Here is a 20,046-nt window from a genome sequence, read left to right as displayed (position 1 = left end):
GCTTATTGCTGGGTTAATAAAGCAACCAATCAGGTTAAAACAATAAACATTACTCTGAATGTCTCCACGGTTCTGCTTCAGTGTCAAAATGGATGAAAGCCTATACTGCGTAAGATCAAAAGCAATTAAAGATCTTAATTGATTATGTTTGGATTACCCATGAGCTCAGGGGTCATAAAACTGGGTCAGTTCGACTTCTGTGTTTAAGGTTTATCAAGATTTCTAAACGTGCCAATTGTCAAAACACAAAAATCTAAGAAACTGAAATATCACAGAATCCAGTGATTACTGGAAACGGGAATTTCAGTCAATGAAATGACATTCAAAGGGACATATATATGCATTCTGTTCTTACTGTAAAGTTGATTTTAAAGTATTTTACGGTGGCAAGAATGACAATTCACACATCATGCAGAATCCCAATCCCATGACAACAAATATGCCATCACTGAAATCCATATTCACAGAATCTACATCAAACGTGGACAAAATTAGACATGTCTAGATACTATGTGCCAATTTATAATCCAGTGTAATCGCTGTCACGAGTAACCATCTGCAGAATGCAACCAGTGATCAAGGTTTCAGCAAAATATGCATTTGACACTGAATGACTGCACTGCAAAAGCTGATGTAGACACCACTAACCTTGATTTAATTCTTTGCAAACATAAATGTGAACCAGGCTAAAGTATGTGTCACTAACTGCCATTGTAAACAGTAATGTGTGGAATGAAATGGTCTTTGTCTCAGTTTATAATACTAGTAAGTGATACATGTAATTGTTTTCTAGATTTGAATGCTATTATTAATGAGTGGTACAGCCAAAAAAAATACTCAAAACCAAAAGGGAGCCCTCACATCAACACCTCGCAGGTGTTGGTTCCTCCAAGGTGGAGGACTGTGTCCACCCTGGACCAGGCTCTCCAAATGCTGCCAGAGCACAATGCCACAGCTAAGTGGAACACCATGAAGGGTGCCATTTGCAGCACAGCCATGTCCACGTTTGGCAAGAAGAAATGGCCCAGTCAGGACTGGTTCAACACATCTTTCAAGAATGGAACCAATAATTGAGGACAAACAAAAAGCCTGCACAGCTTACAAAACATGCCTTAATGAACAGATGCTTGTTGCCCTCAAAAGTGCCCAAAGCATCACCCATCGCATCACTAGACAGTGCACGAATGAGTACTGGCAGCAATTGTGTGAAGGAATCCAGCACAGTGCCGAGTCTGGAAACATCCAAGGTATGTACAGTGGCATCAAGAAGGCTCTAGGCCCTACAGTAAAAGGGTCACCCCCCCCCCCCGAAATCTCTGATGGCAGAGAAGATCACTGACCATGAGCAACAGTTGGCCAGATGGGTGGGGCACTACTCAGAGCTATACTCCTGAGAAACGTCAGTCACCATTATGGCGCTTAGCATCATACAGAAACTGCCCAACATGGTGGAGCTCAACAAAGTGCCCACCTTAGAGGAGCTCAGCAAAGCCATCGACTCCCTCCCAAATGACAAAGCATCAAGTAGCAACAGCATCCCACCTGAAGCTATTAAACGTGGGAAACCGTCATTGTTTCAGCTGCTGCATGAGCTACTCTGCCTCTGCTGGGAGGAAGGAGCAGTCCCCCAAGACATGCCGGTGCCACTATTGTGACCCTTTACAAAAACAGGGGTGACTGCAGTGACTGTAACAATTATAGGGGGATCAAGCTCCTGAGCATCGTTGGCAAAATGTACGCCTGCATCATCCTCAATAGGCTGCAGCTGCTGGCGGAAAGTGCGTACCCAGAATATCATTGCAGCTTCAGAGCAGGCAGGTTGACAACAGACATGATCTTCTCCCTCCAAGAACTCCAAAAGAAGAGCAGAGAGCAAGGTCAGCCACTCTACATGATGTTCACTGACCTCACTAAGGCCTTTGACCTGGTCAGCAGGAAGGGCCTATTTGAACTTCTCAGTAAGATCGACTGCCCCCCCCCCAAACTCCGCAGCATGATAATCTCTTTCCATGCCAATATGAAGGGAACATTCCTTTATGATGGAGCCTTCTCAGACTCCAACCCCGGCAACAGTGATGTGTAGCAGGGCTGCGTGCTGGCACTGACCTTTTTCAGATCTTCTTTTCCCTGCTCCTTTCCTATTCCTTGTACTCATCCACTAATGGCATATATCTGCACACCAGGTCCAACGGGAGGCTGTTCAAACTGGCATGACTGCACTTGAAGACCAAAGTGAGGTTGGTTCTCATCAGGGAGATGCTCTTTGTGGACGACACGGCTCTGGTGACCCACACCAAGGATGCCCTCCAGAGGCTGGGAGACTGTTTCGCTGATGCCTGCAAGCAGTTCAGGCTCACCATCAGCCTGAACAAGACAAACATCAGCATGCAAGATGCCACCACTGCCCCTTCAAATCTGATGGTGACAAACTGGAAGCAGTCAAAAACAGTATTTACTTGGGGTCAACCATCAGCAACACTCTTTCTCTCCATTTGGAGCTGGACAGAAGGCTTGGAAAGGCAAACACCATCATGGCATGACTAACAAAGAGAGTGTGGAAAAACAATGTGCTGACAGAGCACACCAAGATCCAAGTCTACCAGGCCTGCATTCTCAGCACCATCTTATATGGAAGTGTGACCTAGAGCACCTATATGAGGCAAGAGCGTTGGCTCACCTCCTTCTATACACGGTGCTTAAAACGCATCCTGAAAATCAATTGGCAAGACTACGTCCTACACAGCAAGATCCTGCAGTGTGCAAGTATCCCCAGCATGTACTCCCTGCTGAGCAAATGCTGCTTTTGATGGCTGGGACACGTTCGACGCATGGAGGATGGAAGCCTGCCAAAGGACACCCTATATGGACAGCTGGCCACTGGCACCAGAAGAGTCGGCCACCCCTCACTCTGTTTCAAGGATGTTTGCAAGAGGGACATGAAGGTATGTGACATTTCACCTGATAGCTGGAAAGTGCAGGCCGAGGACTGAGGTAACTGGAGAAAGACGGTCCACAAGGGCATAGCAGTTGCTGATGCAAGGAGAGGCCAGCTGGCAGCAGAGAAATGTGATAGAAAGAAGAGTGTGGCAGCAACCCCAGCAACTCAGGCTTCCCAATACATCTGCACCAACTGCGATGGAGACCGTCACTTGCACATAGGAATGCACAGCCACAGCAGATGTTGCCAAAACCCCAGAGACAGACAACACTCCAAGGGCACTACTTGCACGGTTTCTCGAGACTAAGCCGCCAATGATGAATAGTGATGATGATGATGATAATAACAATGGTGTCTGCAAATGAAAGTCACAAAGGGTGTGATGGCATAATGTATGTATTCATGTTTCATGTGAAGAATCTTGATGATATTAAAAGAATATCAGAATTTCATCCAGAGAGTATGAAGCTTGAGCCGTTCTGGCAGCAAGTCAGTGACACCAAGCTTGAGCAGTTCTGGCAGCCAGTCAGGACCAAGTTTGAGCAGTTCTGGCAGCCAGTCAGTACCAAGTTTGAGCAGTTCTGGCAGCCAGTCAGTGATATGAATCTGCCCACATGTTGGAAATGAGTTAAACTTCTTGGTGGAAACAGCAGAGTTGTACTGACATACCCACATTCCAATGCAGACACTTAAAAGGACATTTTCTATTCTGAGAAAACTTCAGGCTGACTCTAGAGGAAACCTGGATCTAGTATTAGTACCTCATCTTCTAAGTGTTAAGATTAACAATGATGAGGACTATCACCTATATAATCCAGCAATGATCTAAGAAATTCTAAAACTGCTTATGGTATATATAAGAATAGTGTCAACACCAACAAGTTACAATGGAAGGACTGATTTTATAAGATGATGTGCAAATTTTAATATTTAAAAAATGTAAATTTTTCATTAGTTTTAATTTTTGTCCATCTTGTATACTATAAAATGGGTTGGTAAAAATCCTCCATCTTTTGAGGTAAAAACTCATGAGCAAATTTTGGAAATCTCTTGATCTGTCCTGACCTCACCTGTCTTTTCTGTCCCATGTACTGTGTCAATAAATACCCATCCACTTCTACCAATGTTCCACCACTCATAGCTTATATCAACATAAAGGAGATATCCCAAACTTTTTCCATATGTACAAATGAAGTACTTTAGTGTTCAATTAACAGACACTTTTACATGAAATTTCTCCATTAATTCATGTCTCATCTCACTGGATCTGGTTTTGAGGGCTTTCACTTCTAGTATGTAACACACTGAATAGGCTACTTACAGTTCTGAAAAGTGGTTACTGTTAACCTTGGATTGGAATTGATTAGTATTAACCTTTCCAGCCAATCAGAATTAAAAGTGGCCTATTCACTGAAGGAATTAAACAAGAGACCCAAGTAGGCCTGAGATTGCTCACCTATTTTATACATAGCCAAGTGCATTAGACGTCAGTCTGGATTAGCATGATGCTATGTCTTGACTGCATATGTTATGAATACAATTGTTTCAATGTATTTCCAGTTGATATACCTTCATCATTATTTAATGGCATAACAGTATCATTTGCCAAGTATTGAAAATCCTCTATTGCAGCATGCTTTCCATCAGAGTTGGTCAGATTCTTTTCAGCCTTTTCTTGATAATGTATATGTTTTTTCTATTTTATCAATGGTCATTTTATTTGATGGAGGATCAAAATTATTTCTAAAAAATGTGAAATGCCTTCAAGCTAGGACATTTTCTGTCAAATCTAGTCAAATTCTGTTAAACCACATTTTAGAAGAATTTATTAAAAGTATTCCTATTACAAGTAGCAGCAGCCATATTTAATGACAGATTTAAATAATTTTGTACAAACTTCAAAATCTTTAATGCAAAAATGCTTTCTGTCAAATCTGATTAAATTTTGTTTTGTCATTTTTGAAAAGTCATTTTAAGTTTCTTTAAATTGCTTTAGTGGCCATATTTGATTGCAGATCAGCATCATTGGTATAAACAGTAAAGGCCTTTGTGGCATGATGCTTTCTGTCAAATTTTGGTACAATTCTGATAAGCAATTTCTGAGAAGAGACCTACTTAGCCAAATGATACTACTGTAGGAAAAAAATCACAAGACCCACCTACACCGACATAGGACAGTAATTTTGTGCTGCATCACAATGTCAGTTAGACACTTCAACCAATCAAGTGTTCTTTCTTATATGGATTTCATGTCCATATGGCTCAGAATGGCTGAAATGTCTTCTGAAATGAATCTACTCTATGCCTTAACACTGTGCAAAAATGTTATAATTTTTACAATGGTATGGGGGCAAGCATAGAAATTATGGTCAGCATTTTTTTTCTTGTTTTTATCAATGCAAGTTAATTACCTGTGGAAAACTGTACCTAATTATCATTATGATTTTTATTTATGTATTTATTTATATTCTTTTTTTGCAACAGACACCTGACTGTAAACAGTGTAGATCAAAATTTACAAATGAGGTTTCTTTTCACCTTGACAGAAGTCTATATTTGTTTCAATAAATGATTCAAAAACTTTGAAATTCCACTTGTTTCAGAATATAACAAAAATGTGATGTTGTCATGACAGTGCAATATCACAAACTATTATATATAAACAGCCAATGATATAATTTCAGCATTAAAAAAGCATATCTCAAGGTAATCATGTAATAATATTCCAAGACACACCCATGTCTGCTCTGCAGTTCAGGGTGTAGAACATGGGAAATATGGTACAAGAGTTTGAATAAATACTGGAAGTTGCAGTTCAGGGTATATAACACATGGGTAAATATGGTACAAGAGTTTGAATACATACCGAAAGTTGCAGTTCAGGGTGTAGAACACATGCGTAAATACAGTACATGAGTCTGAATACAAACTGGAAGTTGCAGTTCAGGGTGTACAACATATGGGTAAATACAGTACATGAGTTTGAATACTATTATATGTAAAAGACTAAAAAACAGTAAGGGTTTTGAAGATTGTGAGGAAGGTGTTTTTTTAAATTCATATTCACTCACCTGGAAAAGTTTCCTCTCCATAGCCTTGGATGTTGTGAGAAACACCTCTGGATTATAATTCAAGTAGATGTCACACCTTGAAAAAAAATAATTGAGATATGAAAAGAATTTCTCTCACAAATAAAACAATATTAAAAAAGAATAACTAAATAATTTTCATGCACCTTCCTGTGTCTTGTGGATTTTCAAGAGACATTTTTGCTCACAATCACAAATTGCTGAATGCAACAAACATCCATTTTGAATCCCAAATTAAATAGAAATCTTCCTTAGTTGATACCACATTATCTAGGGCATCTGTCTATACATGACATATGTCCTCAAGTAGACATGCCCAGAATGGACAACTGTTCATCAAGGACAAATATTCATAAAGAACACATAGTCACAATGAACACCTCTCCATAATGGATACATGTCCATAGAGGACACATATTCATAAAGAACATGTGCCATAATTACCACTCATCATTAAGGAAATGCAGCCATGATCAATGCATGTCTATATTAGACATGCATGCAAAGACACATTCACATAAATGTACATACGTTCATAAAAGTAACCTGGCAATAGGGGATGAACTTTTGTGGTCTCTTGAGTGTAATTATACACATTTTTTGACTGTTTAAAATAAAATTAATTGCCACAACATCTTAATAAAAGCAATGTTTTAAATCATTTTGTTTTATTTTTGTTTAGGACTAGTACCATAGTTTAAATATGTTTCTAATTTAACAAAGTTCATTAACCTAAATGTTCAAATTATGTTCTAAGACAACGTTGTCAATATTGTAAATTCATTTTTGTTTTTCAAAACAACATTTATATTGTTACTTCTTCAATTCATGTATTGGGAAGGTGTCCCGTTATTGTTTATTGAGTCTTTAGAGGGAATGTAAATGTAAATACAATTCACCATCCAGTTTAAGAAAAAAATAGCATTTAATTTCCCTACTTTTTCAACACAAGATGTTTGCCATTTTCTCATACAGGTTCTGCATTTGTGACATGTAAGCAGTAATTCCTGTAACTGCCTTATCAGCCCTGGTAGTTCTAATGAACTTAACCTGATCTCTGTGTGTGTGTGTGTGTGTGTGTGTGTGTGTGTATGTGTGTGTGTGTGTGTGTGTGAGAGAGAGAGAGAGAAAATATGTGTGTACACTATTATTGTAAGCACCAGATAAACAGTTCACATAATTATTTTCAGTTACAAATTTTCACATATGTGATTTTATACAATGACAAACATTGTCTAAAGAATGAATAGCTGTCATCCACAAATTTCAACTAATTTTTTTTTAAAAGTATGTCATCTGCATGAAGGACATGTAAACCATGTCAAATGAAACATTTTATCCTTGGTTAATGCACTGACATCATATCTGTATCAATTTTATTATCTTTCAGGCAATTTGACAGCAAATCGGCTTCAACTTCTGTTTGCACACAACTGTGTATATATGACAACCTTGCATTTCAGTAAACTCACCATAGAGCAAGCATATATCAGTAACTCACATACAACAACCATGGTATGTCAGTAAACTCACCAAACAACAACCATGCTATGTCAATAAAAACACCATACAGAAACCATGTATGCCAGTAAGCTCACCACAGAGCAACCAGTTTCAGTAACTCACTATACAACAACAATGCAATGTCAATAAACTCACCATACAGCAACTATGTGCTGTCAGTAAGCCCACCATTCAGCAACCATGCTATGTCAGTAAACTCACCATACAACAACCATGCTATGTCAGTAAACCTACCCTTCAGCCACCATACTATGTCAGTAAACTCACCATACAGCAACCATGTATGCCAGTTAACTCACATATAGCAACCATGTTATGTTAGTAAACTCACCATACAGCAACCATGCTATGCCAGTATACTCACCACACAAATGCCATGTCAGTAAATTCACTATACAACTACCATGCTATGTCAGTAAACTCACGCTTCAGCAACCATGCTATGTCATTAAACTCACCATACAGCAACCATGCTATGTCATTAAACTCACCATATACCGTATTATGTCAGTAAACTCACCATATACCATATTATGCCAGTAAATTCACCATATAGCAACCATATTATGTCAGCAAACTCACCAAACAGCAACCATGCTATGTCAGTAAACTCACTATATAACAACCATATTACATCAATAAACTCACCATATAGCAACCATATTATGTCAGTAAACCCACTATACAGCTACCATATTATGTCAGTAAACTCACCATATTGCAACCATATTATGTCAGTAAACTCACCAAACAGCAACCATATTATGTCAGTAAACTCACTATATAACAACCATATTATGTCAGTAAACTCACTATACAGCTACCATATTATGTCAGTAAACTCACCATATAGCAACCACGATATATCAGCAAACTCACCATACAGTAACCATGCTATGTCAGTAAACTTACCAGAGAACAAGATCTAAAAATTCATATAGTTGTATTCTGTCTTTCTCATCAAAGTCCTGTCTCATGTGTTTAAGTCTGTGCATCAGCTTTAGGGGAGATATTGTTTTCCCACACATCTACAAAATTCAAACAACAGAAATATCACAAGAACTGTATGTACTTATGTATACATTGAATCCAACTGCATACAACCTTGACCCTGATTCTTCATTCCATAATAGGCAAGCTTATCAGGGTTTGTGTTGCTTGTTATACTGACTACTCCTAACAAATTAAATAGACTCAGATCTGCTGGTGCATTATGCAATGGTAGATCTGGGTCTGTGCAGTCTGCATTGGATCCAACATATACGTACTTACAATGTATATACTGTTTGATATTTCTTTAAGCTAGAGCACAATATATAAAGGAACAGTGAACATCTATTGACTGATGGAAGAGAGTGGCTGTCAGGCTAAGGAAATGAAAGGCTGTCAGACCAAGGAAATGAATGGCTGGCATGCTCTAGAAATGAACAGTTTGCAGGCTATGGAAATGAATGGCTGTCAGGCTCTGGAAATGAATGTTTGTCATGCTAAGGAAATGAATGGCTGCCAGGCTCTAGAAATGAATGGTTGTCAGGTTATGGAAATGAATGGCTGTCAGGCTCTAGAAATGAATGGTTGTCAGGTTCTAGAAATTTTTGCATGCTAAGGAAATGAAAAGCTGTCAGGCTCTAGAAATGAATGTCTGTCAGACTAAGGAAACGAATGGCGTCATGCTCTAGAAATGAATGGCTGTCAGACTAAGGAAATGAATGGCTATCAGGCTATTACAGCAATTTCACAGAAGAGAAGAGGGAACAGAATAGATTGTATTAATAGGATAATGAGTCAAAAATGGTAAATTAAACCATTATATAATGCTGGTTAATTAAACCATGATATAAAGCTGATAAATTAAACCATGATATAATGCTGATAAATTAAACCATGATATAATGCTGATAAATTAAACCATGACATAATGCTGGTAAATTAAACCATGATATAATGCTGGTAAATTAAACCATGATATAATGCTGGTAAATTAAACCATGATATAATGCTGGTAAATTAAACCGTGATATAATGCTGGTAAATTAAACCATGATATAATGCTGATAAATTAAACCATGACATAATGCTGGTAAATTAAACCATGATATAATGCTAGTAAATTAAGCCATGATATAATGCTGGTAAATTAAACCATGATATAATGCTGATAAATTAAACCATGATATAATGCTGTTAAATTAGACCATGATATAATGCTGGTAAATTAAACCATGATATAATGCTGGTAAATTAAACCATGATATAATGCTGATAAATTAAACCATGATATAATGCTGGTTTTCTTGTCAAAAGTGGCAGCTAGTGCCTGGAAATTTAAATCAACATCATGAAATTCACAACTTTTAATAAAAAGTCATATCTTCTGCTAACTTTTCTTCAATAAATGTTTCAATACACTGTAAATAACAATATACAATTAAATATTGATCAATTAAAATGTCAGTATTGCCTATTGGTGACAACATTTACAAAATGAATACTAATTAAATAAGTCTGTGAAATGTATTTTTTAGTTTTTTTCATTAATAAAATTTCATTGTAATCACTCAGACTCTTGTTTTCAAATCTGAGAAGTGTCAATCAATATTCAAATCTGAGAAGTGTCAATCAATATCCAAATCTGAGAAGTGTTAATCAATATTCAAATCTGAGAAGTGTCAATGAATATTCTAATCTGAGAAGTGTCAATCAATATTCAAATCTGAGAAGTGTCAATCAATATCCAAATCTGAGAAGTGTCAATCAATATTCTAATCTAAGAAGTGTCAATCAATATTCTAATCTGAGAAGTGTCAATGAATATTCTAATCTGAGAAGTGTCAATCAATATTCAAATCTGAGAAGTGTCAATCAATATTCAAATCTGAGAAGTGTCAATCAATATCCAAATCTGAGAAGTGTCAATCAATATTCTAATCTAAGAAGTGTCAATCAATATTCTAATCTGAGAAGTGTCAATCAATATTCAAATCTAAGAAGTGTCAATCAATATTCTAATCTGAGAAGTGTCAATCAATATTCAAATCTGAGAAGTGTCAATCAATGTTCTAATCTGAGAAGTATCAATCAATATTCAAATCTGAGAAGTGTCAATCAATATTCAAATCTGAGAAGTGTCAATCAATATTCAAATCTAAGTGTCAATCAATATTCTAATCTGAGAAGTGTCAATCAATATTTAAATTTGAGAAGTGCCAATCAATATTCAAATCTGAGAAGTGTCAATCAATATTTAAATCTGAGAAGTGTCAATCAATATTCAAATCTGAGAAGTGTCAATCAATATCCAAATCTGAGAAGTGTTAATCAATATTCAAATCTGAGAAGTGTCAATGAATATTCTAATCTGAGAAGTGTCAATCAATATTCAAATCTGAGAAGTGTCAATCAATATTCAAATCTGAGAAGTGTCAATCAATATCCAAATCTGAGAAGTGTCAATCAATATTCTAATCTAAGAAGTGTCAATCAATATTCTAATCTGAGAAGTGTCAATCAATATTCAAATCTAAGAAGTGTCAATCAATATTCTAATCTGAGAAGTGTCAATCAATATTCAAATCTGAGAAGTGTCAATCAATGTTCTAATCTGAGAAGTATCAATCAATATTCAAATCTGAGAAGTGTCAATCAATATTCAAATCTGAGAAGTGTCAATCAATATTCAAATCTAAGTGTCAATCAATATTCTAATCTGAGAAGTGTCAATCAATATTTAAATTTGAGAAGTGCCAATCAATATTCAAATCTGAGAAGTGTCAATCAATATTTAAATCTGAGAAGTGTCAATCAATATTCAAATCTGAGAAGTGTCAATCAATATTCAAATCACAGAAGTGTCAATCAATATTCAAATCTGAGAAGTGTCAATCAATATTCAAATCTGAGAAGTGTCAATCAATATTTAAATCTGGGAAGTGTCAATCAATATTCAAATCTGAGAAGTGTCAATCAATATCCAAATCTGAGAAGTGTCAATCAATATTCAAATCTGAGAAGTGTCAATCAATATTCTAATCTGAGAAGTGTCAATCAATATTCTAATCTGAGAAGTGTCAATCAATATTCTAATCTGAGAAGTGTCAATCAATATTCAAATCTGAGAAGTGTCAATCAATATCCAAATCTGAGAAGTGTCAATCAATATCCAAATCTGAGAAGTGTCAATCAACCATCACAGTGACACTAGCAAGCATGAATCTAATTAAGTGTCAATCATGCTTTGATTTCTGACTTGCATAAGTGTCTGTTGCACTATCACAATCAGTTAAAAGTATACTTGCTTGGTATTATCACAACATTTATGCATTTTCCATTAAACCAAGTAAAGGGGATAGAATAAAAGAAAAGTCAATAGACATGCAAATCCTACCTGCATAAGTGCTAGTGGTCACAGCTGTGTATCGAGTAAACTCATTTTAACTGAGCAATCGAACAGTGTTTTAAATATTATGTAAGTAACTTAATTAAAGAATCTAACATTAGTTAGTGGTTTATCTCACTTATTCACAAACCTAATCAAGGACAGCAATGAAACCAAGCAAAAGGCATACTTGGTGCTTGAAAAGATTAGTTTCACAGATAGGGTTAATTATGGAGAAATGATCTGTAGTGAACTTAAAATTCCTGAATTGGCACTCAAAGGTTTGCTCAGGGATGAGCAAAAATATCTTGAAATGAAATCACAGCTAAAACATATTAATAAAACAATCACACAATTGAGTTTTGATATTGTTGTTCCTTGAAATAATTGACCAACATGATTTTTAAAAAATCTTGTTTTGTTCTGAATCAACAATAACACAAAATTGTACCCACATTCACATTCAAAAAGTGGTAACATAATGCACAATGTTTTCACTTATACATGTGCAGTAAACTCTTGGATAAATGTTTTTAACGATCTTTCAGAGAAGATTAGTTATTTATATATTGACATTTATTCCCAATGCAATTTTAAAACGATTATTTAACCATTCCTTTGCTCTCCCACCCCCAATTCTCACTATTGATTCTAACTTTTTGTAAGGTCTCTTGAAAACTCAGATCCTCACCTATGCTGCAGTAATAATAAAAAATTGTAAGAGTTATTGATGGAAAGGAGTTATTTGTATATAACAGAGAGGGGCCCCGAGTGGCCGAGTGGTCTAAAGCGCTCTCCGTTACGGATCACTGCCATCTCACCTCTGTCTGCATGGGTTCGAGTCTAGGATTCGGCTAATGTGGGTATGTGAGAAAGCTTGCCAGTAGCTTCTCGTGGGTCGGTGGTTCTTTCTGGGGTTTTCCCGGGTTCTTCCTCCACCATTAATACTGGCCGCCATGTATAGCCTTTCGTGTGCTGAAAAATGGCGTTAAACCCTACTACAACAACAACAACAACAATATAACAGAGGGCATCAAGGGAGATAAGTTTTGTAAACTAATGGGTTACCCTCTGAAAATAAAGACACTATTCTTCTTTTTCTTATTATTATTATTACATGTTTTTCTGCTTTTCTAATGACAGCCACATCTGATGGTGGAACAGCAAACATTGTATAATTCTAACAATATTACTTTCTATCAAAGCTGGTCAGAGTTTGCTAAATGGTGTTTTTCAAAAAGTTCATAAAAGTTTTCCTATTTTTGAGTAAAGCAGTCATGCTTGAAGACAAACTGACAATATCTGTATAAACTTAAAATCCTTTCATGACAAATGATTTCCTTCAAATACAACTAAATTATTTTGAATAGGTTTGAACAGAAGTCATTTAATGGAATGTTTATTTTTAGAAATGGTGGCCAGCTGCTATAGTGAATTGTCTTCTTTTAATTCATTTTTAAAGCCCTGATGCTTTCTGACAAATTAGATTAATTTTTTCATGCTAGTTTCTAAGAAAAAGTCATCTGATGTTTTGCCTAATTTTGTTTAATAAAAACCATTGTAAATGGTAGACTGTCATCAACGTACAAATGTTGAGAACCCCTGAAAATAATTCATTTTTAGGTTTATCTGCTTTTTGTTTGCAAATAGTGATCGTATTTTATGGCAGATTAGTATCATATGTATAAATCTGAAAATATTCCATCTTCCCTGTATGTCTGGTATGCCAGTCTGGTGTTAGTACAGCAACAGTTGTCTACCTTGATAGATTTAGAGCAGCACCAAATTTGATAGTAATATCAAGAGTTGTCTACCTTGACATATCTATTATTTCAAATATTATCTACCTTGATAGCCCTGAGAATAATGTTCTGATCTATCAGCATGCCCTTCATATCCCCTGCTTCATATGTCTGGTATGCCAGTCTGGCGTTATTCAGCTCCTCGAACCTGAAACAAGTAAAACTATGATTATGTTCAATCAAGGATGATCACAGGTTGTAAATTGGGAGTATTTAAGTTTTCTAAAAAATGGATATTTTTACCTAGTTATGATCCAAGTAATCCCATTCCATGAAAAATGTATGGACTGGTGTACATTTTCTTGTGCTATGCTGTGTTAAAAAAACCATGAAAAAAATGTATGGACTGGTGTGCCTTTTCTTGTGCCACAGTCTTAAAAAACAACGAAAAAAGGTATAGACTGGTGTGCATTTCTACACAGTCTTAAAAACCATAACAAAATGTATAGACTGGTGTGCATTTGCTTGTGCTGAACCCAATTAAAAATTTATCTTCAAATTAGAGTCATTACACGTCAAAGGGTTAAGAAACAGTACCCTCTCACCAAATGTCCATAACGCAATAACTAAAAAGTAGTTATCTATAATTAACAAGTAGGTGAGTAAAGTTCTGTACAGTAGATCAAAAAGAAAAAGAAAATAAAGAAAATCCATTCAAGATTCAAGGACTGTTAAATTGCTATTTACTCTGCTAAACAAGAGACCAAAATGTGTGTTTATTTATATTTGCTGTTCATACAGGCAAAAGTATTTATATTCACCCACCCACAAGTCATATAGATGAGCAAACTTGCATTTTTTTGCCCTTCCATTGTCACCTAAGGCCTCCTTTGCTGACGCAGTTCTCCTTAGTAAAATCACTACATTTTTCTGATAATATGACAGTGTTTTGACCTAATTGGAGAACATTTATTGCACTAACATTTGGAACTTTAATTTTCAAATCAGTACATTTAGGTAATATAATGAAATGCAAGTTGAATATTTAATTTACTGAACAACACTGTCCTCTCAGGTTGAAAGATGCCTGATACTCATACTGAGTTTTCCGTGTTTGTTATCAAGGTTAGAGTAACAACTTAACTGTCACACTAGTAACACATGTTGTTCATGAGAATTATCTCCCCTACCATTGCCAGAATGCAAACATTATTTCAACTGCCCTGTTCCATTCAGCCAAGCAACGGTTCAGTGTTCTGCCATAACATGCTTGTAGTGCAATAATAAATTCAGCCTTGTGTTCAATTTATGTGTTAAACTTCCTAAGACATGTAAACGTTAAACAGATGATTTGTATAGTCCTGACTCATTTTAGGGTATGACATTACAAATGAAAAATAAAGAATTACTTACTTGGAAATACCTAATGAAAAACAAGGAATTACTTAAGTTGAAATTCCTAATGAAAAAAAACTAATTACTTCACAGTGCCTAATGAAAAATAAAGAATGAATTACTTGGAAATGCCAAATGAAAAGTAAATAATTATTTGACAAGGTCTAATTAAAAAATTAAGAATTACTTACTTGGAAATATCTAATGAAAAATATGGAATTACTTGTGTTGAAATGCCTAACGAAAAATGCCTAATGAAAAATAAAGAATTAATTACTTAAGGTTCACTGTATATATGTTAAGCTATTGTGAACTAAGCCCCAAAGTATTCTGTAGCAACGGGTATTCAATACTCACGTGATAGCCCTGTGGTCGGGTATCCAATACTCACGTGATAGTCCTGTGGTTGGGTATTCAATTCTCACGTGATAGCCCTGTGGTCAGGTATTCAATACTCATGTGATAGCCCTGTGTTCAGGTATTCAATACTCACGTGATAGCCCTGTGGTTGGGTATTCAATACTCACGTGATAGCCCTGTAGTCAGGTATTCAATACTCACGTGATAGCCCTGTGGTCCAGGATATGAACAGCTTTGCGTATGACACATCCATTCCAATCAGCGGAGTGCATGTTTTGAGTGTTATGCATGGCATTGAACAGCAAGTTATAATCCAGCATGAGCAGTATGGCCTAGTGACAAAAATAATGAAAAACTTTCAAAATCATTCTGATCAGTTCATCCTGAGACGGTTCAAACAATATACGTTTTATAAATACATTACTACACCCAATTCTTCAATTTCCATCAAAATGCCATAATTTAAAGTAGTAAAACCTGCTTTAAAAGACAGCTGTATTAAGAAAACACCTGTCTTAAACAGCAAAAAAAACTAAATTACTGCAATAAAGAACAGCTTTGGTATGTTGGTCAATCATGGGTTTTTCAACTTCCTATTGACTGCTCCAGAGGCCTAGTGTTTAGAGCATCGGCCTTGGATGCGGGAGGTCACAGGTTTGAACCCAAGCCAAATCATAACAAAGACTTATAAATATGCTATTAACAGCTGCCTCATTAGGCACTCAATATTAAGAGGTTAGTATTTGAACTGGTTGGCCTGGTGTCACTGGATAATGTTACAGGGTGGGACATGATGCTACATGTCTGTGGCACGATGCCCCATGTGCTAGACATCACTATAAACTACCACACTGCAGACAAAGTAGTGGTATGTCTGAATTATAAAAAAAAGCTACGATAAAATTCAAATCACACACACAGACCCAACTTTCTATTGTGGATTAGAGAAGATGATAGAGTTTAAAGACTTTTTGGGAATCTATATTTTTCAGGCAAGATCTATTGCTCTGATTTCTGCTGAAATATTGATACACCATCAGGCAAATGAAGTTTTATAGCGTGATTTCCACTATTTAAAGCTGCTGCAGCCTCTTTACCATCCTTGGAGCCAATAAATTCTTATGTAGTCATTAAATCTGGAGAGAAGTTCCTTATATGAGTTATGAGAAATGGATGGATTTATCGCAGAGTAAAAAATACTTTTGTTTTAGAAGCCATGATGTTACACTGACAAATTACATTTTTGATTTTTGAAAAAAGGCTGGAAGATATTCAAACGCCAAATTTAGGAATGACTGTTGGATTATTTTCATATAAAGTTCTGTAGTAGGGTTGGAAAACAGACACAAAAGTAGAGCTTAAATGGACTGGATCTCTATTTTCACTGAAGAGATAGTTTCTCTGCAGTGTGATAAAGGTGGCTCATTCTCTTCAAAAGTAGAGCTTAAATGGACTGGATCTCTATTTTTACTGAAGAGATAGCTTCTCTGCAGTGTGATAAAGGTGGCTCATTCTCTTCAAAAGTAGAGCTTAAATGGACTGGATCTCTAGTTTTACTGAAGAGATAGCTTCTCTGCAGCATGATAAAGGTGGCTCATTCTCTTCAAAAGTAGAGCTTAAATGGACTGGATCTCTATTTTTACTGAAGAGATAGTTTCTTTTCAATGTGATAAAGGTGGCTCATTCTCTTCAGTCAAAAGACTTTCAATTGGACATGTCCTAAACACTCTCAAAAGTATTTCCTGATGGTGAACTGGGTCAACCATCTTTAAATACAACTTTCTGGCTGAACTACAAATAATCTAACCATAGTCCAGTTTGGATATAAGAAAGCTCCAAACATAATCCAAAAGCAGAGGAGGAGAACAAAATGTCAAATCTATGCATGTGTATGTACCAATTCCACAATGTAAAAATGTCAAAGACTTGGTTTTTATATTATAAACACAAATCATGTCTAGAAATTAAATCTTCTACCTTTACGTACTTTGTTCCCCATGAATTGTTATGGACATTTAAATCCCAGAGTAGAAAAAATAGCGTAGGCAGCTTTTAAACAAGGGATGTCTAATTTACTTGGTTGTAAGTTCGTGTTTGTTGGTATATGTGTATGGAACACAATGTAATCACTATGTGAATAGTGACACTTACAGCAATGGCTTATAAATTTGTGTTCAAAGCAATGGCTTATAAATTTGCGTTCATAGCAATGGCTTATAAATTTGTGTTCAAAGCAATGGTTTATAAATTTGTGTTCAAAGCAATGGTTTATAAATTTGTGTTCAAAGCAATGGTTTATAAATTTGTGTTCATAGCAATGGCTTATAAATTTGTGTTCAAAGCAATGGTTTATAAATTTGTGTTCAAAGCAATGGTTTATAAATTTGTGTTCATAGCAATGGTTTATAAATTTGTGTTCAAAGCAATGGTTTATAAATTTGTGTTCATAGCAATAGTATTATGAGGGTATCTATTGTTCACAAAAATTGAAGCTCCTCCTGAAGTTGTGTCAACATTTTTAGAGCAAGTGCCAAACATTTTTTAAGCATTATGTCCGTAACTTTTAAAAGGTTTCCTGCAGACACAGAACTGCAGGATCATGCTCATTTAGAAACAGAAGAATATCACCGTAAATGATTTTAAGTCCTCGACAATTCTATTGTTCAATGTCATTTTTCATCATTAAATAAAAACCGATTTGGTGTAGTAAATAGGTTTTGTGAGAGAACACTTCTATACACTTAGATATCAGAAGGAAGTACTTATATTTTTTGGGGTTTGTAGGTCTGTAGCCACTCTAAGTACATAGAGCAGTTTCTTCTGTCCTCATAGTTGCCAAAATTAGTATGTAGCTTTATAGGGTCATCAGACATTTTATGCCACCAGTCAGTGTTCAGTACGTTCTTGGGTTTTTGTGATTTAGGTGCTGGGGCAATATTGACAGTTATCTGTGTGCAAATTATGTTTTTCAGAGATTTATAATGATGGATATTTAAGGTGTAGCTGCATCAGGATGATTTATTTAGGTCTGTGCATCTTTTGTTATCATCAAACTGGTTTTTGCTATATTTGAGAAGGTTGGACCATAGAGGGAGCTTCGAGATGCTACCATCTTATCTGGCCTATGTAAAAGGGATACTTTGGTGTATTTCAACCTTTGAATTTTTTTCTCCTGTTTCTAGGTTTTACAGTCCTTTAAGTTGGCATGATCTTTTCTAGTTTGTACAGTGTGGAGTATCAACCATCAGGGTGGCACAGACGCAGATGTCAAGGCAAAGATCGGAAAGGCGAGAGCAGCTTTCATACAGCTCAAGAACATCTGGAGCTCCAATGAAATTTCCTTGACTGCCAAGATCAGACTGTTCAATTCCAATGTGAAGTCAGTCCTACTGTATGAAGCAGAGACATGGAGATGTGCCAAGTCGACCGTAAAGAGAGTTCAGACCTTCATCAACAGTAGCCTAAGAAGAATTCTCCAGATTCGCTGGCCAGACACCATCAGCAACAACAACCTGTGGCAAAGGATCTACCAGCTTCCGGTTGAGGACAAGATCAGGAAGAGAAGGTGGGTTGAATAGGACACATCCTACATAGCCACCATCCAACATTACCAGACAGGAATTGAGGTGGATCCCTCAAGGCAAGCGGAGATGGGGCTAACCAAGAAACACCTGGCAATGTGACCTTGAGGTAGATATCACTAAGATGGGTCACACCTGGAGTCAGCTCGAGGGGATGGCACAGGACAGAAGCCTCTGGTGATCTTTTGTGGGCGGCCTATACCACGGCAGGGGTGACGGGCAAAACTGACTGACATTGTGGAGTGGTTTAACAGCCTAATCTGAAGAGCTGCAACATTGCCTACACACTGGGCTTTTGGTTCGTCTGTCTTTATGATAATGTACTTTGACATTTGAAGAATTAAAGTGAATTTGGGATGTATATCACAACTCTGACCTGCAAGAATCCAACTTTTAATACTTATTTTTGGTGTGTTAAAGGTAAGTATGATCGTGTTGGTGTCATGCAAATTTCTGCCATGTTTGATATAGATTCAACCAATGGCAGTGACGCCTTGGTTCATCATGCAAATAATCATTTTAGTGTCACCGACTCCCACCTAGTCACGACAGCAAATCATGCCTTTGGATGAGTTCAGTGATGAGTGAGCAAAAAGAGTATATATCACAAAAAGACATAATTTTTTCAGGATATTTTCTGTCTGTCCTTCTCACTCACACACTAAGCTATCTGATTTTAATTTTTTCATGCTTTTTTCATGCTGACTAGCTCAGCAAAGTCTTTTTGACTATAAGTGGAGATAAGGCAGCAAGTGGTGTTGATGCATCATGGAAATGAATCCATGCCACAAGGTTCATTATCTTAATCAGTCAAAGGTTTTGTTCTTTTCAGTTTATGTTTTGTTTTCTTTGTAGTATTATTTATAACTTTTGCTCAGCCACACAGCAAGGAGCCCAAGAAGGAGTCACTTCTCAAATGCCCAGGATAAAAAGATGGGATATGCTCCCAATTGACCTGTTAAGCCACCACCTTCTAAAAGTCCCCTGAGAAAGAAAAAAGTAACAAAACAACAAATGGACAAAAAAAGGAGGAAACTTATGG

The 20,046-nt window shown here is 36.3% G+C and overlaps 1 protein-coding gene across 3 annotated transcripts in view; it reads right to left on the bottom strand.

Moving 5' to 3' along the window:
- The window catches only part of LOC149792525 (uncharacterized), a 111,120-nt gene that overhangs the window by 58,610 nt on the left and 32,464 nt on the right, over positions 1-20,046 (bottom strand). For all 3 annotated transcript variants that reach the window (XM_089971152.1, XM_089971154.1, XM_089971155.1), the window contains exons 4-7: positions 15,625-15,755; positions 13,774-13,876; positions 8,464-8,579; positions 6,010-6,085 (exon numbers count right to left, since the gene is read on the bottom strand). In XM_089971152.1, the coding sequence (XP_089827278.1) occupies positions 6,010-6,085; positions 8,464-8,579; positions 13,774-13,876; positions 15,625-15,755 (426 nt within the window). The remainder of the gene's footprint in view (positions 1-6,009; positions 6,086-8,463; positions 8,580-13,773; positions 13,877-15,624; positions 15,756-20,046) is intronic.

The sequence above is a fragment of the Sinohyriopsis cumingii genome, chromosome 9, assembly GCF_028554795.1.
Source record: "Sinohyriopsis cumingii isolate HCF-2022 chromosome 9, ASM2855479v2, whole genome shotgun sequence".
NCBI classification, from domain to species: domain Eukaryota; kingdom Metazoa; phylum Mollusca; class Bivalvia; order Unionida; family Unionidae; genus Sinohyriopsis; species Sinohyriopsis cumingii.
The sequence above is the reverse complement of the archived record's forward strand: the minus strand, read 5'-3'. Positions and strand labels throughout refer to the sequence as shown.